Source organism: Wasmannia auropunctata, unplaced genomic scaffold (genome assembly GCF_000956235.1).
Source record: "Wasmannia auropunctata unplaced genomic scaffold, wasmannia.A_1.0 LD336069.1, whole genome shotgun sequence".
Taxonomy (NCBI): Eukaryota; Metazoa; Arthropoda; class Insecta; order Hymenoptera; family Formicidae; genus Wasmannia; species Wasmannia auropunctata.
Window position 1 is genome coordinate 839,910 of NW_012026821.1, and position 24,092 is coordinate 864,001.

Here is a 24,092-nt window from a genome sequence, read left to right on the forward strand (position 1 = left end):
GCGAGCAGAGATTCTCTCTGACGCGTTCTCGAATGGTACTATCCACCAGATTCATGTCCCTAGATTTACTTCCTAGAATTTTTGTCCAAAAGATATCTGTTGGTATTTGCAAATACGGATCTATATCTATTGCTTGCTACTCCTTGTAGTCCTTGTTACTTCTGTTATCCATCGATCAGCGTTGTGGGGACGTTTTATCGTCAAACATTTAATTTTGTTATTTTGCAAGAGCTACAGTAGACAAACTAATTCGTCAAGATGACTATGGCAATGTTGCAACGTCGCGCCAATGTAAATATACACGAAACTTACACGATATTGGATGGATTACGATCTCGATGTTGACCTAACCTTACTTCTTGCGTGTTATTGTTTTCTAATGTAATTTTTATTTCAGGTAAGGCTGCCGCCCGAAGTAAACAGAGTGTTGTACATCAGGAACTTGCCATATAAAATCACAGCTGAAGAAATGTATGATATATTTGGCAAATACGGAGCTATCAGGCAAATTAGAGTGTAAGTATCGTGTTATAGTTGACGCGATCGAAATGTAAAGTAAATCTACGACAAATTAATTAAAATTATTATTCTCGTTTCAGAGGTAACACGGCAGAGACCAGAGGCACAGCATTCGTTGTCTACGAAGATATATTTGACGCGAAAAACGCATGTGACCACTTGAGTGGTTTCAACGTGTGCAATCGTTACTTGGTGGTTCTGTATTATCAAAGCAACAAAGCGTTTAAGCGAATTGACGTTGATAAAAAGATGGAGGATTTAGATAAATTGAAGACAAAGTATAATTTAAACGACGAAAAGAAATAATTGATCAAACGTTTTATAGGAGATAGAAATTGTGCTTACAAAATATTTATTAAGGTATAATTACATTGATAGTTTATTAATTTTTGTGTAAGTTATCGAGGGATATCGATCATGTAACTTTTTCTATAGGATGGAAATGTGAAAAATTTCTCCATTACCTTTAATAGTAAAAATTTTCACTTTTCATGTTTCCGTTTTAGAGACAAAATTACATGATCGATATTTTAGTGTATGATAATAAGATATGGGGGGGGGGGAATGAAAACGACAACCTAGAATAATGCAATAAAATTTATATTATATAAAATTTGCAATTTAATTTGTGTTAAATAAATTTGTATATAATCTCTAATAGTTCTAGCATAATTTTTATTTTATCTGTGCTAATTCAATTTTTAGATTGTTTCACAAATATTTCATATACTTTTTAATTTAACAAAAGATTTTACTGCTTATTTTAGCCTTGTATAATTATCCTACCTATAATACTTGAGAGGTTGGATTTTCTTCCCGAAAAAACATAGAAAAACCTGGGACGAAAAAATGTCGGCGCATTAAAAGGTCGCAATTAATACCACTTTCACAGTCAGTTGCGGAGTGGCATTCCTGCGCTTTCAGGGACTCGAGAGGATGATGTAGCTATAGCGTAGTCTAAAGCAACACTCACACTGTCGCTAACAAGCAAGGTACGTTGTAGTACTAGTTTCAAGTTTAAAAAACGACAAGTTCGATAAATCTTGTTTGTCTGGATTTTGTTTCCCGCCCCTCCAGTTAATAATCATCTGCTTTACAATCGATTATCCCGTAACTGATGATCGCGGTATATTGGCTTTAAAATTTCGAGATATTTAATATTATAAAACAAAAGAATGAAAAACAATGGAGCTCTTTCGCCGATAGATGTTCTTTATTACGCGAACGACTTTGTTCTCTATTATATATGTGGATTTATCTTAATGCATTATCGCTACGTGCGCGGTCGCAATGATTTTGCAACATTGAACGCAATTTATCACGCATAATTACGTGAGCGAGCGCATGAAATGTTCGTAATTAACGTTTCAATAAATAAATAAAAAATCAGCCGACGTCGAGAGTAAAAGAGTTCGCCGAATACGCTTAATTGCGTAGCGATAGACCGCGGGGTCGGAGCGGCACGCGTCGCGAGCGTGCACGCACGCGCGACGCACCGCGTCGCGACGCGGGGCGACGCACCCACACGCGGACAGAGCGGCGGCGGGCGTGCGATCCCGAGCCCATTCGATTTCAGTCAGTTGAAAGCGAAAACCCGCGCTTGGCGTTGATCCCACCGTGCCCATTGCTCGCACGCAGCGCGGCGCCCGACGCCCCGACGCACGCACGCACGCACGTTTGCGAGATCTCGTCCCGTATAACGTCTGTCGACGTTACGTCGCGATTCTACATAACGCGTCAGCCGCGAAACTCGGTATCTCTCTACGCGGGGCCGGCTCACGAGTCTCACGACAGTCACGACTCGCGGGCCCTCGCGGCGCGAGCCGCATCGCGTCGCGTCGTGTCGCGATAGTATTTCGCTATTATAATTGTTTTCATGCTGAACGACTTGCCGTCATATGTCATATGATTGCTGCGGCGGCGACGGCTGCGTCGCCGGCGAATCACTCGGCGCCGCCTTGCGCGGCACGCTGCATCTCATCTTCGGGAGTTTGCACGAGTTACTCCGCATCGATAATTCGCAAGACCGCTCCTCGTGGATGCTCCTCCTCGTCGTTATCAGCCTGCTGCTGCTGGTCGCCGGCCTGTTCGCTACAGGGCGCTACTACGTCGCATCGAAAGTCACTAGATCGAAACAGGAATAGAACGACATCGCCAGCGTCCGACGATCATAGCATGACGCGTGACAAAAACATTCCGCCACGCCGGTTTTGTCAGCGACTGGAACACGCGACGCCTGGAAATGCGAGAGTTCGTAAGCTGTAATCTCCTGTCCGGGGCTCTTATCGTTTGGAATGACACGATTGCGTCGATGCCCAGCCCCGGGAGCCCCGGGGCTTTGCCGAACGACAGAATGCGAGTCGTTCAAGGACTTCGTCGGCGCATTGGTCGGAGACGGACTCGCTTATTTACCAAGTCACTAGAGCGTATCGCGACGGAGTGTATTCGACGATACGTGACAGCCGCCGATTTTCCAGTGGCGTGAATTATCTCCCCTTTCTCAGCAAATAAAAATAAACAGCTATATGAAAGTTGTGCAATTGCGTATATTTATATCGACCTAATACTTATAATTCGCTACAGCCTCTGACGAACATTTCGTACGTCGCGTTTCACGAACATTTCGTGTCGCGTATGAGACTCGAATTTGTCGTATGTGCAATCTACAAATATTCCTGCCGTTCTCTATGTCCCCACTGTTCGCTCAATAATCACTTATTGTCGAGAGAGAGAGAGAGAGAAAATAATGCGCTCTTCAAAATAAAAAACGAAATCAAACATTTATTCATTGAGACTTAAAACTATTTATTTTCTGTAAATTCGAAGAAGAATTTTAATTGCCTACGTCTAACGAGCGCATACTTCAATCCTTCCGAAATCATACAGTTCCTATATATATTATACTTAACTACGCTCGACGAAACTTTTTTTCAATCGTACGTCGCGGCGTGTGTATATACGTATATACGATCGTAACGATTCATCTCACTCGCGCAAATGTCATGCGCGAGCTTGGCCCGTCGCCTAGAAACGCGCCGTGCAAGCATTGCATCTCCCCCCGCCGGCTCGGCTCGACATCGACTACGTGTAATTCAAACTCAGTCGCCGCCGCCGCCGCCGACTTGACCCGCGGGAGTGCAATATGGCGGGCACAGCACTGGCCGTCGCTGGGCCGACTGGTGCGCACGCGCGCCGCGCGGCGGCTCGGTGATCACGTGACCGCGGCACGCCGGGCGCCGGCAACTTCATTTCGAACGCGCGCGACTATGGTGCAGTGCGAGACGTCGAGCGTCAGCGGCATATTCTTCACCGTTTTCGTCCCCGTCGCCGTCGACGACGTCGCCGAGCCATCGGGAACATACGTGAGTGAACGAGCGACCGACGTGAGAAGATGCGACGACCACGACGACCCGTATCCTACTGCCTGTCGACTCGTATCGAGGTAAGCTTGCGCATGTTCGTTCGCGCGGCCATTGTTGTTATCGCGCGCGTCTTACTTTGCACGAGAATATCACGCAGATAAAAAATCGTATTCACGCAGCACTTGCTCAATGATTTATTTTAACAAATGTTTCCATTTCCTATACAATCTTTCTCGCGTTATTTTCATGCAGTTCGTAACACACGTTTTCGCTTGCTTCAATAATTGCCGTATTAAAAAATTATTTTCTAGAAGACTTTAAGGAAGCAAATAAAAGTTATAGTTTAAGTAATTCGTCAGTGCTCTCGGTATTTCTGAAATTCATACTGCACGTACACGATGCGTGTGTATTTGTATGTAGAACGTACGAAATAAATATGTACTGTTATGCTTTCATGGAAAATATCTCGAGAAAATATCATGAGTTTGTTGTATTGTCTGGAAACGCACGTGTAAGCATTGCATTTCTCTCTGATCGATTGCATTGATTGCGTATAAAATTCAATCGCCGACAATTCGCAGGTGCGCGACATAATCGCGGGCATTGCGGACGCGCGCTTTGATAGATATGCGGCGGTAGGCGCGGTAGAGTTGATTGGCGTGTTGATTCGTGCGCGCACCGCGCGGCGGCTCGGCAGTCGCGCGACGCCGCGCCGGCAGCGGCAGCTTCACTTCGAACGCGCGCAGTTACGGTGCAACGCGAAAAGTCGAACGCGCGAACGTGAGCGGTATGTTTTCCACCGTTTTCATCTCCGTCGATGACGGCGCAAACACATCCGGGACACGCGCGGCTGTATGTGCGATCGACGCAGAAGAATGAGACAATGCGTTATCTGACATCCCCGACGCCTGCCGAACGGCGTGCGGCGTCGCGGTAAGTGCGCGTGTCCACTCGCGTAGCTATCTTTACTGCGCGCTCTTCTTTGCGCGGAGATTCGCGACGAGAAAATTGCACGGGTACGAAATCGTATTCAGTACGCAGCATTTGGCTAGCGATTTATTTTTGTAATAAATGTTTTCTTACTCCGCAACTCGTTCGCGTGAATATTCGGTTCGATCGTACAATATTCAAGATTTCTTTTAGTAATTATTATATCCTATTTGGAAACTATTTTCTGGAAGTTGTAAAAGCAATGAACAATCGTAAATATAATTATTTGAGAGTTTAGTATTTTTAAGTTTTGAAATTTTTATTGATGGCGCATGTATGTAGGACATACGTGCACGATGTGTTCTACATTTTTTAGACTCTGGATTGGATAAAAATATCTTGGGAAAGTTTTACGATGTTAAGCGATTTAACCTGTGACTTTTCACTGATTAAATCTGGGAATTGGATCTTGTATCAGTCAATTAAGGTCAGGGCAGGTAATTCTTGTCCAAATGCAAAAGTAATTGCTGCAGTAAGAATGCAGTTATAAAGGAATACTATTACATTGGTCGTATTCTATGTATGAATAAATTCATCATATTTTGAACGTACGTCTAATTATTATAGATAGCATTATTTAAATAACGAAAGTATTCAGTACAAAAATGAAGTAATTCCATATTTATATAATCTGTTTCAAACAACGGTCATGATTGTGTTCAATGTTTTAAAATTATTTATTTATTTTTACGCTGAAAAATTTCGTTTTGCCTTTTAAGTGAATAAAAATTTATGACGCACTTTAAAAACAATCAATTGGTTTTTCAATATGGAAAGAATGCTTTATAAATTTTTGAATTGATGATTTTTTTATTTTAGACTTGAAATTTTCCGTTATTCTTTTCCAAAATGTTAAATGGATAATTAGATATCGTGAGAATTATCGATTTTTTCTACCATAAAATTGTGGTGAAGCAGCATTTTATATTTAAGCGAGAAATCGCGCGTCAATAAAAATTACTGTTACTGTATTAATCTTTCTTGCTCGATTCTTATTAATGGCAATGAAAGATCTACACTTCATCTTTATACATAACCGGGGATCAGTGCGAGTAATTTAAAGAATCTATATTTTATATGAATTGTTCGGCAAACATCATAGAAATACCGGTACACGTTTCATACCGATTAAAGTATCTATATCTAAAGATCCTCAATAGTATTTACGAATTCTTATAGTACAGTTCAGAGAGATAGAGTTTCTCATTAGTATTTTATCGGTGCCATAAATACCATGACGGTAAACCATATATAGATTTTATTATATCCTTGGAACAATACCGCGTAAAATATATTTTCTAAACTCTTAAAGAGAATATTCCCGAATCAATATATCTATCATCCTTTAGACATAATTTCAAATATTGCAAAAGACATCTGTAATTTAAACGCAATATAAAACAATAGTAATGGATACGACGACAAATACTACTCCAAATATTACTACTTATTATTGTAATAAATATAATTAAAATTTTACCTACGCAATATAAGCAGCAGGCTCGGACGCTAATGACGCGCGTTGCTAAATTTGACTGTCTTTGAACTACATTTTCATTGACGGTTCGTGTAATCGGAGCGAGGTCCAGAAATCGGTTTGGTATACAAATGCACGATATCGAGTTAACGAGTTCCTTAACGCGAGTTCGAAGGCCTATACTGCGAGAAGAAGCGTTGCCATCATTTTCGTCTCGCGGAGGTCGGAGCTCCGTAGCACCAAGCTTATGTGCCGACTGCGAAGTAAACACAGAAATAAACGTGCCAAATGGATCGGTGGCGGACGCCCCACGCCGCGCCGCGCCGCGCCGCGCCGGAGGGAAGGCAGAAAGACGGAAACGCGGCGGTGGATGGAATACCACGTGCTTTCGTGCGACGACTTCCTCTACCCGTATACAAACGCGCGTACAACGAAAATAGATGCAGGAGGAAGCGACGACCGGAGTGAGACTTTTTAACGAGATGTACTCTCTCGTGGCGCTAGGGAGACTTTGTTCTCAATATAAACCAAAGCGCGCGATGCAAGATCTGAAATTAATTTCAAATTCCAGAGTGCATTCTGATATCCTTTCCATGAGCATTAAATAAAAATCAACTAAAATTTGAGTTCATTTTTTAAAGGAAAAAATAGAGATACATGAAATTAAATCGTGGAATTCCAATTGATATTTATTAAAAAATATAAAATAGCCCTCAAAAGATTAATTTTAATGGGGATTATCCACGTTGTAGGTCGATGATCTTCGCGACTGCCGATCGTATTCCACAAATGTGGATCGTTAATTAAAAACGTTAATCGCGATGGGTGGCGGAAGAGGTGGGCAAGCAGACATGTCAGGAGGAATCGAAATAAAAATATCAAGTTTAAATGACTCTGCACTGGAATTTTACGATACGTCTTATCCTGTTTACGGCGCCACTCGTCGTAAACGCAGGATTGTTTCGTCCGCGCGTTATATTCAGCTTTATTTTATTTAGAGGGTGCAACACGATGCCCTTAGTCTGCATACTCGATAACGGCAATCATCCTTCTCTCGTGATATCTGAAAATTAACGGAGAGAGAGAGAGAGAGAGAGAGAGAGAATTCGCCAAGCAAGAGATTTAAAAATAATCTTGAGTATAACAAACATTTTCAAATTATGATAACTCGTAGTACGTAATTTTTATATCTAAATTTTACTGCTTATGAGATGAAAGGAGTTAATGGATGTTTTAGTAACTTCTTTTAATATCTCAGTTTTAGTAACTCACTAAAAAGCTGCCAGGCACATATATTTAACAGCACATAATTATTAATAAATTATTAGAAAAGATTCTAAAGTATTTTGCATTATAATAATTTAATAAATAAATTATATTATAAATTAATTTCCATGTTTTGTAATGTATCAATATATTAATACTGATACAATTAAATTTTTATTATTTATATGTAGTAAACATAATTTTGTTTTAATTAATTGCTACTTGAGTTAGAAGAATACGCTTTATGCAACATTATGATAAGTGGATAAATTAAGAAAATTAAGAAAAAGAAAAATCAATGACAATACATTTATAATCATTTCCATCGAGTGAACACAATACATCCGCGAGCACGCGCACGTGAAAATGATTGACAGAATGCCGGAGCAACAGCCTTGTCGTAAACAATTAAGCGTTGTCGCGGATGCATGTGACGAAATCGATCGCATATCTCTCTCTCTCTCTCTCTCCGTTGTCTTTATCTCTATCTTTATATCTTTATAATATAGGCACTCGTGTGCTCACAAAAAAAATATTTTCTACGGCAGAATTGCCATTAGAATGTATTGTGCGCCCGTAGTTGCATATTGTTATAGGTCCGTAACGAGTCCTTTGTTATATTCTGTTAATATATAACATATATAATATAATATATTCAGTGATTCTCTTGTTAATCTTAACATCACAAAACACGTTGTGACAATGATTAAATCCATTATCGAGTGCAATATTGACAAATTAAGTGATGATACTACATAGTCATAAACTTTTCCCATCACATGTTTATTGAAAAGTATTGGTATAGTTACATTAATTGATATTATACAAGTATCGAGAAAACGTGCACAGTCATAGTTTTAATTTATCTGTTCTTAATTTTTATTTGAGCACCGTGTCTTCAAACAAAATAAAATTAGATCACCTCAAATTGGATATATGCCATTGTGTGACATTTCAGTCAAACTATTACATTTTTTTGACGATATTACAAGAGGGATATTATTACCCGAATTTAAAATTCTTGATAAATGCGCTAATTATAAAAATAAGGACGGTCCAGCAAAACGATTTCGTGTTATTTATATAGTAAGAGGCGCCATTTCAATCGGCTACAAAATTAATTACGCGACAGAAGAGAATTAGCTCTAATTGACCTGAATATACGCAATCGCGATCTTATTATATCTTCTTAGACGTCGTAAAGAAAGCAACTTTATGAAGGTTAGGAATGTTTAGGCGGTAGAAATTGTTCTGAACCATTTAATTAAATCTTGTTTTTATGTATGCACTCACTCTTTTATTTTTCTTAATTATTACAAAATATTTATAAAATAAAATTAGTATCAATATAAAAATTGATATTTATGATGTTGCAACAAATAAATTGATTGAAACTTAATAAGTTATATTTTCAAGAAAAAAATTACTATTTCTTTATTAAAAAATAATATTATCTTGTCCTAAGATAAAGTTAAAATTGGAATTAACTTTAATTGATAATAAATGTAATATAGAATAGCTAATCAATGAATTAGATTTCAAATAACGTTATTATTACTGTAATATATTGCAAATTCTAGTATGGTCACAATTATTTAAAATTATTTATAGACATAAATTTTTTTGGATAAATATTTTAAATTAAAAGTAGTTTAATGTTTAATATAAACGTTGACGATTCTATTGTTATTGAAAATAATTTTAGTTATCTTTAACAATAATCACATATAACAGAAAGACAGAGAAGCAATATAGATAAAAAATGAAGAAGCTTGATTGGGAAAGAACACGATATTTTGTAATATTAAAAAATTAATTGCATATATCTTGTGGAAGAAGGAAAGAATTGGCTAGCTTCATTTCTGTCTCGTTCCACTAGACGCGTCTGAATATACCGCAAGTTTAGGCACTCTCTATATTCCGCATGCCGCCGAATAGGCGGCATTTTATCGGCTGCATATGTGTCTACGCGCGTCACAAACGTGGCTTAACAAGCATGAATGCAGGGCGAACGCGCAGAGAAATGCCGCGAGTGCGGAATAATGTCGCCATTTGAGGGCGGCGTGATTTCGCGCTCCGCAAAATCTTTCCTAAGAGCGTCGTCTTTTTTAATTGCAGGCGACGCGTTCCACCCTCGTTTCCGACCGGCGACGTGGTGAGTTCGACGTGGTGATTTTCTCCTCTTCGCATTTCGTCACCGCGGCATCATTTCTCTCTTATCTCCCAGGTATGTATTATGATACTCGCCTTTTTGCCGTTTGTTGTTCTGGGCAGAATAATGTGTTTGATATCCTCTGTCGAAGTGAAGATAAACTGAGCCTTGCTAAAAATCGGGACAACGAAAATCACTCATAATAGCAATGCTTGACAGATTTTTTTGTATAATTATTTATTACTTATTTTAATTATTTGACAAATTTATTTAGAGAATAGAAACGGAATATATATGTCATTTTTAAATGATTTTTTTGTAGTATTATTATCTAATGAATAAGGTATGTTTTAATAACTTGATAACTTATTAAAAAATTTGTGTGTGTATATAATATTTAAATTTTAAAAGAGACGCATTGTAAATTAAATTCTGAGCCGATGTAGAAGCAGTCTGTTTGAACCTCTGCCTTTCGTACAGCGACCGCAAATAACAGTGATAGGCAAGCCTTAATTAAATCCGTGGCAAGAATTGACAGTGCATACGCGTATCTTTCATTGACGAATACGCACGTCACTGCATTTACGTTACATGCGATGTTGTATTCAATTAATGATCTGTCCCCGTTGCACGTGGATAGCTTAATTATTATAAGTACTGTATAATTTACTCACACAAGCACAAGATACAGTAATTGTTTTAATTTTCAAGAAGTATTTTGCGATTTGCATTAATATTTAAATGTTTTCAACTTATTTATAGGTTCATTCTTTCTCTTTTAAAAAATCGTGTTTCAAACGATTGAAAGTGTTTGGTTTCTATACAAAAAAAGATTATGTTACTGAAACGCAATCAATATCTATTAATGTGAAATATTGTCTTAGATAAACATACATGAAAAAAAAAATTTCTTTAAATTTTTCAATGCAGTCGTACAGTGGATGTCACAAAATAGATAATGATCCGAAGGTCAACACTCGTACGATTATTAGACTGTCGTAACTGTTACAGTTACGTTACGTTAATAATTATGGTACAAAGTAAGCCTTCGCTTTACCAAACAGAGAGTTAATTGCGGGCTATTAAACGTTCAGTTCTGCTCGCGTATCTCGTTATATCCGAGCAATTTCGTTTCTTCACGCTGGAAATGCGTCACGAGCATTATCGGATAAATTGAAAGCATTAGCGTGGCGAATCGAAGGCTAGCGTTTGCTACGACTGAGGCTACGGCTATTCAGTCTCGTCAGGCTCGTTATCCTTTTATCGTAGCACTTCACGGCAGGTGAGTCGATGCTTTTATTATGCCACCCTGTGTATGACATACGACCTCGGCCGAGATTCGCTACTCTTCAGGGCAAACCAGTAATCACTCATCTCTCTGCGTATAGTTTCAACAGATTGTATTTATTATCAAGAAAAGTAGGACTAGTCTTTAGACTAACGAATTTTTTACATAAAAAAAATGAAATATAGAGTACATAGTAACACGTTTCAAAATTCACTAACGTCTGAAAGTCTAGTGTTGAATTTATACACTGGCTAAAAAATGACCCAACATTTTTAAATTAAGAAATATACGTAATATTACATTTAAAAAAAATCGTCCTCACGTATCTTTTATGAGTCTTCTTATCTTATAATTAATCTTCTAAATTGTTCAAGAAATATGTCATTAGAGAAATTTATCATTGTGATAGCGATACGTAGAATGGTTTATAGGATACATGATTTTCTGATCGCAAATGTTATTTTTGGATATCGTTTTAAGTAGTCGAAAGGATTAAATTGAGAGCTTGAGCTCAGCCTGCCTTTCCATGCGGGATTTTCACGTAGGTTCAATGCACTCGGCGCTGTCACATGATAAGGGCTTTGCATGTGCACGCGACGTCATATCGCTAATAGAGCAGGTCTCGATCGAGGCTGCCGTACCACGATAATGAAACAAATGAAAAGAAATGACAGTGGGGATGAAGATAAATGGTCTTCGGTATACTAGTCTCGATCTCCTAAAAGTAACAGAAGGGAACGAGCGGAGCGAATTTACTCTGTGGGCGGTATTCGTAGTCTTTTCTTATTGAATAAGAATTTTTTATTTGTACACATGTATGCACGTATATGCACATATGTGTAAATAAGAAATTCTTATTCATCAAGAACATCATGACTGTGGATACTATTCTAAGTATTATGACGATATATGATGACTCTTTATAGATCACATAGTGTTTCGAATATTTGAGTTTTTTCGTTTTCAACGATTATCAATTATAAAAATTACATAAATTTAATTTATTTAATAAATCTTGTATAGTTAAAATTGTGATTTAAAGATATTTAAAGTTAAACATTGAGAAGCAGTAAAAAGATACGATATCTAACAAAATTTGCGTTTTGTACAAATTGACTGAAATATTCAGAAAATCTATGAATGGAGAAATCGAGAAACCACAAGGTATTCTATATTTCGAATGTATTTTGACATTTCGTTTGATATAGGACAAACCTGAACAATAGAAGCGATCTGATCGGCATCTCGGATCATGAAAAAACCCAGCGGATTTGAATAAAACGTTCGTTAAAATGATTTGTCCACTGTCGGTCGTCCAACTTTAGACGAGACTCCCTAAATTCACGCAAATTTCTGGTGGCGGGTTCTTTGGTACCGCGGATTTTTATTCTCATCGGTCATAAATCTCTGCGGGTGCATGTGGTGATTTTTTGCGACATTCGGAAAGCCCGATATCCTGAATTTAAATTATGCTTAATTTAATTCGTGGCTGCGCCGTGATCGAGCGTGATGTTTCACTATTTCGGTAAACTTTAGCGGTTAAAGTTCCAATCTAAATGTATCTCTCGTACCGAAACTCTGCGTGAATCGATATCTGTGAATTTTTAGACAGAAGACGGAGGGAAGAGAGAAGAGGGAGGGTGGAGGAAAAGAGCGAGTAAATTTAGTACATTTAGCGCCTTGTGCCATGTCCTGAAAAAAAAGCGGGTCGCGTAAACGATTCGATCGCCGTCAGGACGACATTGCTTGGCAAGGACGACTGCCGCCCATCATCATTGTCCATTGGCCTAAATCGCGGTCTAGCTAGTCGCTACGTGCAGCATGCTAATTCGGACGAGGAGAAATGCTAATACCTTGCATTTTATTTCAGTCCGACGCCAGTCTTTCTTGTCAGCATCGAGTACGTTAATTGGGACGATTTAATTAATTGCGTCAGTTAGACGTGTTCTCTTTTAACTCACTATCCTCCTATCTCATAATTTCAGTATTTTATTGCATTCATTTTTGCTATCTTGATATTTTGACAAATCATCTAATAATATCTGGTATAGCAATTATCAGGGAATTAGTTCCTATTAATTAATTTAATAATTAATATAATCTAACTTTTGGTCATTATCGATACTAACAGAAAACTTTCAAGACAACTTAAGTATTGTTAATTATGTAGTAATGTAATTATTATTCAAAAGATTTGGAATAATTGAAGGAAAATTAATCTGGTTTGACGATAATATGTCGAGAGATGAATCGCGCGTCGTTGCACATTGAGTTTCCTACTTCCTACGGCTCTCGCGGAGATAAATACAGGTTGTAAATCCTGCACACACACGTACGGCAGGAACTAATTGCGATCTCGAATATCAAGTTTCTCCGCTCGCACTTCTACTTTCGTAGAGAAGAGTCGGCGCAAGATGCATCGGTTGCAAGTCGGAGCCGCGTCATGAAAAATTCGGTATGTTCGTGTAATATTGAGTATCCGTAGGCGTGAGTAGGCAGAACTTGAAATTATCAGGAGACTCATGTTGAAATCAGAAATCAATTATAAGCATTACTTTGACAGGGTCGCTTTAATGAGAATTAGAATCTCGTAATCTTTTATACCGTCCGTCTATAATATTTGCATAAAAAAATTTTACACAGTAGGATGAACGCCGTGAATAACGATTCATGGTTACTTAATTCTAGCTCGTAATATAATCGATCATATTATTATTAGTATTACTATTTTAAAATTTGATTTATGCAATTTTCATGATAATGAGTAGAATTTAATCTCATCGCGAGAATTAATAGTTCAGAAAGCGATAAATAAATTTGTATCTAATGAGAAACGGTATAATTTTAAACTTTCGTGCGTCACATTCCAATTCGGTTCTCGACGAAAACATGTTCCTTAAATTGTTGGGGATGACACTTACCGGAACTCTCTCGCGAACGCGGGATGCGCCAACTTCTCGTCTCTTCTTCCACGAAGAGGATGAAAACGCGAAGAGGACCGAACACTTCAGTCTATCAGCGAATATTTATGTGTGACAGGTGCGTTAATCTATGGACGATTCCGGCGTCGCGAATACTTGCATGATCCGCAAAATAGATTGCATCCAGAAGTAGCATAAAATTATCGGCTTGATCGAAACTTGATATCGTCTTGTGTTATAAGCTGATCCAAATTTATTTAATTGTTTCTAAGCGCAGAAGATTTTTTTCTTTTAAATTATCAATTAGTAAAATTGATGTGTGGAATTAGGTTGAAAACAAAAAATCAAATTTGCGCTTTACACGCTATCGAGTACTGCACAATGCGATATTTCGCATTTATTCACAGTCGTCGTATTTAGAGATTTGAACGGGACACTCATTTTTTTTTCTCGTAAACGTTTGCGTGATGGAAAGCATCCTAGCGGTATGATAAGCGAGCTGTAAAGCCCAAAAGCGACGTTCGTGTTCCCGCTATATCGAGATTCACGATGCAGATACGTCATTCCGTCGGGCGTTTTCCCTTCGTGTAGTAACTAGGCTAATCGTTCGGATTTGTGATGTACGAACTTTACGGCGGCCGCACTCTAGATTATGCCAGTAGCTCTCTTGGAACGTACACTTTGCGCGCGATATATATTATCCGGGTTTTTTCCTTTAATTTCCGTCTCTTCGATTTTTCGTTGCCGATATTTAGTCAATTGTATAGCAATATCCGATCTCGGCGTGACCCGATTTTATTCTGCGAAGCGTATTTCAATCGCGTAAGTGATACAATTAATAGCTCTACTTTTTCATCGATAACTGTATATTCAAATGCTGAAACACGTCAAATTTGTCGTGTGTCAATGATAATACTTGATAAATTAGCATTGACGTGAAAGAAACCTGAGATAAATTCGCCATAAAGACCGAAATGCCATTTCTTATTGCAAAATCATATTAAATTCGATTTCGATCTTTCGTAAAAAATAGCACTGAATATAGAAGTATTTTAAAAGCGTCTTTTAGGTTGTGTGATATTTTTTAATAAATTATTATTCCTTAAAAATAAAATACAGAGTAACATTATGTATTGCATCTTTCTTTGTCTCTTTTTTTAACTTTTTGTGATTTGAAATAGTTTCGACAGATATTTCTATTATAATATTTTCTATTTTAATGTTGCTAATGTAATTAATTATTTTGGAAATATTTTTATGAACATATTAGAAATATAATTTATATAACTTCTTTAAATAAACTTAATATATAAATAATATATGTGAAAGCTAATATTATAATTTACTACATTAATTTACTTTGCAAATTCTAAATGAAATCCATCTCGATTTAATTATATTCATTTAATATGTCTGATAGGAGTCTTACCAAGATACGAATAATTTTTGCTTCGGTCCCAGATACGCTTTATTACGAGTTCGATTACAGGATGCGGATCTGTTCCTGCTGAACGTCCGGTGTTACATACGCCACGATTGTTTTCATCCGACGAAAACGGCCCCCCGTGAAAATAGACGACCTCTTCCCTTCGCCACCTCTTCCCCTAAAGCCGCGCACGATGCGTGCGCGTGTGGGAATGGGGATGATGCAGTTGGCCTGGATAAAGGTCGGTGGCCGACCTAGCCCCCCGGCGCAAGCGGCTCGACTACCACTAGCTCTCTCTCCCTCTCCCTCTGTTTCTCTCTCACTCGCTCTGCTGTGCCACCCATCTCGGTATTGATTTTGTTAACCTTCTAGATTCTAGCGGTTCTCTACCCCTTCCGTTCTACTCCGATCCCCTCGTCTCTCTGCGCGACGACATCCCCTCATCCCGGGGCTTACGCGGCGTTTCTCTTCGTATCGGGCCGACTCCTCGCGCTTTTCTGTCTTGGCTTAGGACACTCTCGGAGTGAAATTTCTGAGAGGCAAGAAAAATTCAAGGTGGTTTAGATCAATTAGGTTTATCGAGAGATTTTTCAAAAGTTCCTGTGGTACGTATGTGTTGCAGTCGCGAAAATAATGTATGAGAAATGAGCAAACATTTCTTTTAATTAATCGATGCTAAAGAGATTAATAAAGCTTTCGAAATGCTCTATGATGACGAATAAATCCGCGAGTTTGACATCTTACATAAATAGATAATGTTCTGTAAACAAGATATTATTATATCTTGATTATAGAACAATAACAATGTTACGTTCATATTTATGTTCAAATGGGACATTTTTTCGCGATCTCGATCGTCGCGACAGAGAATTATTGCGTTCCTAAGAAAGCGGACTACTGATACCAATCGAAGCGGTAGTCAGGTGTAACAAGGCGAGTAATGAAATGGGCGATCTTAATGCGTCTAATTAATCCGGAATCGTTTTGGTGTCACCGCTTTAGCTTCTGTAACTTCCGCACCCACATCGTCGTATTAAGCGATTCGATATTGTAAGTGCTTCATAATACCGGGAGCTTATTGAAATTTACGATCGCGGTACTCGCATTCTTATAGGTATCTATTCGCGAATTCATCAATCTTACATTTATCGCGTTCATTAGCGCATACTTGCACGTTCTGCTGTCGAAACAGTGTGATTCGTTTTCGTTTCAAAATTTACTCGCAATAGCATAATTTTTTAAATATATATATAGATTAGTTAAAAAATATAGAGAGTGTAACGCAACTTTCTCGCGTGTCCAAGTTTGATAACTTTGCGCACACATATGCGTGTTCCTTATACGCGTGTATGTACAATGAGAAGCTTGCTAGCAGAATCCTAATGCCGTGTATCTGTGCCACTGTGCGAATTGAATTCCAATTATACGCTTGATTTACTTGTCATTCACTCGCGGTTCTTCTCGGGTTGCATCCGCGCGTTTTTGGCGCCGCTCCATCTTCGTCGTTGGTCATCGACATCTCGATGCGTTTCTTATTCTTCTTATGGGGAAGCGTAAATATCATGCTCCTACTTCGTTTTCTTAGCACAGGAAGAAATGAGAGAAAAAGATATGTAAAAAAATTTATCCACGAGATTAGTAATAGCGATGCTACGGGTTGCTTTGAATATTGGCAATAACAGCAGATCTGTTGCTTCCGTAGGCTCGACTAGCAGCTTTCACGTATTTCCTGGTGTCAAGAAGCTTGATTCACAGTCTCTTTGCTAACGCTCGTGTAATTCAGTTAATTCAGCGAAGATTTGTTACTGTCAGCTGCCATGGGCATAGACGTACAGATCATATATGTAGCCTATATACCTGAGTTATGTAAACCAGCGATAATGACAGCTCTATTACTGTCCAATGGATCAATCGCATGTGCACGTGATTAATAAAAAAGAATTTCGAATTTAATTTAATTAACTGGCTTTTAATGCAGTTGCTTTTGTATCTTTGAGCAATATTAAAGATTCCACATAGTATGCTGAAGAAAGTACACAGCGCACAGTAAAGAAAATACATAGATGGCTAAGTAGGTGCATCTTGTCCGTAATTATTAATTTGTGTGATGTATATAAGCGATAATGAAGATAAATTTCTCCTCAATAATTATATATATCTGTTATTTTATGTACATGCATTAGATATTTATTGAAGCTTATGACTTCGACAGTTAATCAAAAACATTGACTCACGTTTTCCTCATGGGATAAATATTTATTATTGCAAAAGTGTCGAGCGCGAAATAAGCGGCACGCGACCTCGTTTTCCCGCGCGTTAAAACGCGTGTGCCGTCACTCGTATCTCAATGACGAGACGTGAGCACAGCTTGTGAGGAGAGCTCTTTTTTCCTCATCGGTTTCTCCCGCTATAAGAAGGGATGAAGAAGCGGCACGGCGCTCTTTTCACCCCGGCGAGATGGAGCGTTCGTAAAAAGAGAGAGAGGGAGAGAGAGAGAGAGAGAGAGAGAGGGAGACCCCGCGTCCATTCGCGGCGGCAATAAAGACGAGTGATGGAAACTGGGCCATGTGACGCAGGTACCCACAATAATAGAGGGAGCAGAATGATGACCTACTTCGGTCGATTCCAGCATAGCCGAGATTCATGTCGACGTCAGAGAGACTCGACCCCGTGAATTCACCTGCTCCGCCAGGTAATATAAAGTACTTGAATATAAGTAAGTATCTACGTTCGTCACTGTCTACGGCGATTCGCGACTGACATTTTCATTTCAATAAAGCAAATACATTGAGACCTGACAATAGTAAAATCTGTGTTAAACTCAATCAGAAGATTAGAGAAGTTAAAAGATATGAAAAAAAGGAAAGATCTTATAGTTTAAATCCAAACAAAGAAATTGCACAAACATACATGAACAGATATTCTTCTATTCTCTTCTAGCATTCACCTTTTTTCTATACTTAAAATTGCACATGCATAAAAATTCGTCTGCAAGCTCTATCAGAGGTGTTGAGTTTCGTTTTGCAATTCTATTTTAGCATTCATACAATTCCTTTTTCAACTGTTAAAAGTCTGCTCGAGCGCGAATTCCCTCTGCGTTTTCGTAAAATTAGCATCGTTTTCGCAGCGTTTTGTACGCGGTAAATCATAGGGCGCTTTCAAAGGATGTGGCGATCATTGCTTAGGAATCGGGCACAAAAGGCGCGGCGAGAATCGGACAAGGCGCCGCGTTGTGTGACGGGGATCTACAGAATTCTACGAAAATAGCTTTAGTGTCGTCTCAGCATCTTTTCTCCCTCGAACGCAGTCGACAGCACGCAGTCGGTTGTCGTCACGCCACAAAGTAACAAAGTCACGTAACAAAATGCATCCCCGAAGCTTTGAAACCGCACGAGTACGCGTCGAAACATGTAATTTGCAGGGAAGGGCCAGTTCCCTCAATCGGGCCCGTCTCACCTGTGCACAACGCAACACGAACCTTGTGTGTGTATGTGCCGCAATTATCACTATTAACGAAATACAATTCGTGGTAACAGTTTCAATTTAGTTTACGGATTCGAGGGCGTATACGTCGCTGTTCTTTAAATCATCGTTCAATCCATAAAAACAGAAAATGTGGTTGTTTCTAAGTGACATTGTTGCGATCGATCTTTGATTTTAAAATGTGTAAACTCGTAAGTTTGTAATATCTAAAACAAAAAAGAAAGCTTTGAAATAAAACAAAATGAAGTCAAACTTTCAAACTTTATTGCTTGCTAAAACGGCTATAAAAACTTTTTCTTATCATTATTAGTACATATAGATAAAAGTAAATTATCTAGCCAGAAGAAAATCAAATTATTGATTTTATCAATAATAGTTTATTCCTCTGTGACTATAATATTCGAAAAAAAAAAGAATTAAAAAGTAGCAAGTTTGTTTTAAATTTTAAATCAGCTCGTTAATGGTGCGAAATAAATTATAATTCGACAGATGACTCAATGACATGAAATACGTGAATTCTCTTTTAATCTCGGTTATGAGCAGCAACTGGCACCTTCCTTCGCAGGTGTCTCCACGATATTTTCCACGGCACGTCGACAGTCTGGCTTGACGATTGTATGGATCGTTACACAATCGAGCGCGTAACGAGTAAGAAATCCCAGCCGGCGGCATAATGCCACCACTATGCGAACGTCTCGCGCGAGTCAATGGATTTCTTATGAGGCTTCTTTACTCTTCTTGTGTGTCCCCTCACTCAGATTCTCCGCTTACTAGGAGATTCATTCCATATCTCATACAAATTTTTGGAGGTCTATTTTTGGATTCTTATTACTATATATACAGATAGTAAATTGGTCTCGCCGATATCACAAAAATAAGCTTATTTGCGACAGAAATTGGCATTGATGTTTCGCTTCGTTTGCTTTGATTGTTTTTTTATTCGATCTTTTTTCGTAGCATAGCTAATAGTGCGAGACGCATTATTTTTATTACTTTATTAAATGGTAATTGTAGTTTATAATACATGGACGGATATATTTCGACTTCGCGAATATGCAAAAATTTCCATAAGTGTAATTGATAATTTCGATTAAAATACAGTTTTCATATTTTTGTGATTTGCGATTCAACATATAAATCAAAATTTAATATAATTTTAAAAGTAATTTTTAGTGTTTTACAACTGAATATTTATGAAAAAATGTTACATATATTACATACCTATATTATTTTTAATTGATATATACTGATTATATTATTTTTAATTGATTGTATGGTTTAACTGCTTCCATGCTCGCACTGGACGAAAGGAGTCAGTGAATCGCATGTCACAAAGTATCCTTATAAATGCGGACACACCGGATATCATTAATGCAATCGATTGTATGCGTCGTTAATTATAGGAAACAAACATGTTTCGTACGTGCGAGTCTTATTCTCTGATTGTTAACATTGTTACACGAAGAACTTGCACCATACTCATTTAACCTTATGAACACGAGTGAGCAACCATTCATTTTCCACTTAAACCTATATTTATAGTCACGTTTCTGCTGAGAAACTCGACTGAAACCAGTCTTGAAACGTGATTAATAAATGTGCCTTGAGGATCAATTTGATATTCGTAACGTCATATCTATAAAAATAGCAATATACGTACATGTTACACACACAAACACACACATAAATGAAAAGAAGTCGGATGAAGTTTGTTTTGAAATATTGAAGAATTAAAGGTATAATTGGTGCGTTATAAGAATAAATAATTAGGATGTTTTGTATTCAATTTTTACTAAAATCTATTGTGTATCTATTAAATATTTTCTGTTCTAGTTTTACTTGCATTTGATATATATGTATACATATAAGTAGAAAAACTGTGTTTTATAATTAGAATTGTTTTTATGCATCTACTTAGAATAATCCTAGAAATGAATATAGAGAGACGCAGACTTAAAATTTTATTAAAAATATTTGATTGATAAAAGAAAACATGAATTAACACGTAAATATTAACAATTTTTTTACTCTATTTTATGGATATTAATTTGTTTTGGTTTTAAACATATATAAATATATGCAAAGTATATACAAAGTACATACAAGTATATACAAATATATGCAAAGTACAAATATCTTGTTCCGATCTTCTCTCGAATGTTAAAATGGGAATATGGCATCATGCTATCGCTATCAAACTGATCTATCGTAACAACAGGCATTTCTAATGTTGAGTCCAATAGAAAAACTGGGCATTTGCCAGGGGCGTAGCAGGAATGACAATACGGCATGCCTAACATAAGTGCACACAATGACGATGTGTATAGACTTTTCTCTTCTCTTTAAACCAATCGTACATATTGATCGTGATTGCAATGCTTAGAAAAGTCGACAATAATAAGCCTACTAATTTTCAACAAACTGTTATAAATTAGTATAGCATTTTGAAATTGATAAAAAGTTCTTTTAATTAAAAAATCTTTTGATTAAAAAGATATTTTTGATGTTTAAATATTAATTGATCAATATTATGATTCGGTATTATAATTAATCATTTACCAAATCCACGTAATGCAGTTATCATCGATAATTTATTGTCTAAATTTAAATTTATCATATAATGAACTAAATTTTTATATCTGAATGTTGTTTGGCTATGAAAAATTTAAATAATGCAAATTATTAAGTCGTGTATCATTAATGCATTCTCATAATTTTACCGTCCGTATCTATGAATTTCTGTAGTATTTCTATTATAGTACGCATATAAATTTCTAATTGACTTATACCATTCCTGCTTGTTCGATGGTAATCCGGGAAACGTCGAGATTTATCGACAAGGCATTCTCGCTTCGACGACTTGTCAGACGAGTTGTCTAGCAAGGAAAAATTAATGATGTCACTTGACGCAACGCGAGATAATGAAACAGCGCTTCTCTCGATGTATGCGTCTTGTCTCGGAGGATAGGTAGGTGTCGACAATATGGTAGAAAGTTTTCCCCTTCTCGCGGCCGTTTTCCTTGATAGAAAATAAATAGATAAGGAGAAAAAGAAACGGCAATTGGTCATGTACCAGGGACAATCGCGGAATATCAATGAGAATAGTTACGCGATCCGATGTCGAACGATTGGCGCGACGCGTGCAGCAGAATTCCCCCGGAGAGCGTAAACCATACGTAAGGCGTATCGGGCGCGAGGCCACCGGTGCATTGTCATCTTCCCACACGCGAGCGATGCGCGCGGAGAAATGCGTGGCAACTGCAAAGCGATATACCGGAGGGACAAGAGGGGCGGAAAGAATAATGTCGGCGTTCGCTTTTCGATAACCTGGTTCCGTTCCGTCGAGGATTTCACGGTCGCCCACCGCGATATGCTGGTTGACGACGAATAATTTATTACTTTTCTTCTATCCTGCATATTTTAAATCATCCCTGCATGTGTGCGCGCGAAAAAAAGGAGAGAAAGAGGGTGAGGAGGAGAGGGGAGGCGAAAGAGAGAAAATTTGATCTTATTGCTTTTAAATGATATTTTCTTACCAATATATGTACATGCAATAATTATGAAAGTGTTTACTTGACACAAATAAGTTAATCACTTAATGATTTTAATTAAATTGCGATTGCATTTAGTATTGAGTGAATTTTTTTCTTTTTCATTTTTTTATAATGTTACTTCGCGACACGAGTTCATACGCGCAGTATCAGATTTGTAACTCAATTTTCACTTCCCTCGTTGCACGTTACCGAGAGCATCTACTTGTTCCCTTGCAAAAGCCCGACTGGCGGGAAAGGGTTAGCGGCGGAAGCGGGAGAACCCCATTACCCAGCCTATGCAATCCCCGATTTTTACTTTGTATACCGCGACCGAGCGAACCGTCTGTGTCGCCTCGAGCCTGAAATTTTACCGCGCATCTCGGCACCGACGATCTGAAATGTCTGCCTGCAAAATTCTCGCGATCTACCATGATTACCAGAACCATTCTCTCGGCATGTTATAAAATTTTTCTGTGATACACTAACAAACACAGCATGCAAAATTACGCAACATTGTTGAATAAATAATATTAATTAAAAATATTTTCTCATGTGGGAATATTTTTGAATAATATATGGTAAGCACTTTTTATAGAAGAGACTTAAATAAAAAAAACGTGTAATCTCTAAATGTTAATATTTTTTAAATAAAACTATGCGAAGTATATTGTGTAAGGATTTTTGGAACAAAATTAATAGGATCTTCTAAAAAATGTTACATCGACCTGTGGTACAATTTTTTCATTAATTCAGAGTCTCTTTTTATGGAAATTGCGATAAGATAGAGTTTTATGAAAGAGTTTAACATCTTTGTCGAGATCTATTGTTTCGTTGTATGCTGGTGGGAAAAGTTTCTAGAACGGTTTCTTTGACAGTGGCATTCCTTAAATAACTTCGAACACGTTGCTTTCTTTTCCTCGTCACGTCGCATCGAACTGAAACGGAAACTGAACTTGGCGTGATATCGATCATTGAAGTTACGCCCTGGAGAAATCTGTTTCGCGATGCCAAGAGGAAGCTGCTTTAATGCGTGACTTACGTAATGCGCAAAATATCGTGGGTGTTGGCACGAGAAGAAGCAAGAGACGAATTTGTTTTCAGAAATTGTGAAAATAATCTCTCTCTGTCACGTTTAACCGAAAGTCAAATCTTAATGTCGCTTGTTGTCACAAATCGATTACATGCAATTCACACATTCGATGCATTTTATTGCTTAATTCATAATGTTTTTTAGCGTTTAATTTGTTACCTGCTGTGACGCACATGTTTGAAAATGGTGCGAGATCTGTGTAGACCCATTATTCCAGAGAGAAGGATCATCCGTATCACGTCAGACAAGTTACACTGCTTTGGGAGGAGAAATAACAAATTGCGGTTAATTAAATGTACATTAATATTGCGTAGGCAAGAAAATTAATTGACGGGTTTCGCAGTGGCTTTTGCCGGCTGTACGTCGTGCGTGTGATAGATATGCGGTTATGAATGATGACTTAAATGGTGCATCAAGCAGATTAAGTGGCACTGTTTTTGCGCCGCGCAATGGAAATCTGCCGCTTAATATCCTGTAATACGCAAGCATCTTTGTGGCTTGTTTCCCGCAATAGATTTTGTGAATCTCGTGAAAAATCGACGTAGAATCAGAGGCCTTTTAACGAGAAATGCCTTGTAGTGAGAA

At 37.8% G+C, this 24,092-nt stretch overlaps 2 protein-coding genes across 6 annotated transcripts in view; both read left to right on the forward strand.

Moving 5' to 3' along the window:
* Window positions 1–119: 119 nt before the first annotated feature.
* Window positions 120–1,560, forward strand: LOC105450021 (splicing factor 3B subunit 6-like protein). 2 transcript variants are annotated; one of them, XR_974413.1, is made up of 4 exons: window positions 120–291; window positions 398–516; window positions 600–879; window positions 1,287–1,560. XR_974413.1 is itself a non-coding variant. In XM_011689585.1 (3 exons), the coding sequence occupies exons 1-3, from the start codon at window positions 259–261 to the stop codon at window positions 823–825; spliced, it is 378 nt and encodes a 125-aa protein (XP_011687887.1). In that variant the 5' UTR covers window positions 120–258; the 3' UTR covers window positions 826–1,142. The 2 variants fall into 2 exon arrangements, 1 of the variants encoding a protein (XP_011687887.1); XM_011689585.1 differs by lacking the exon at window positions 1,287–1,560 and having other exon boundaries at window positions 600–1,142.
* A 2,228-nt stretch (window positions 1,561–3,788) lies between these two features.
* The window catches only part of LOC105450022 (solute carrier organic anion transporter family member 4C1), a 103,902-nt gene continuing 83,598 nt past the window's right edge, over window positions 3,789–24,092 (forward strand). For 3 of the 4 annotated variants that reach the window (XR_974414.1, XM_011689586.1, XM_011689591.1), the window contains exons 1-2: window positions 3,789–3,961; window positions 9,733–9,841. The gene's annotated coding sequence lies outside the window, so the exon portion shown is untranslated. Of the gene's footprint in view, window positions 3,962–4,630; window positions 4,815–9,732; window positions 9,842–24,092 lie in introns of those variants that run through there. The other variant, XM_011689587.1, reaches the window with a different exon arrangement.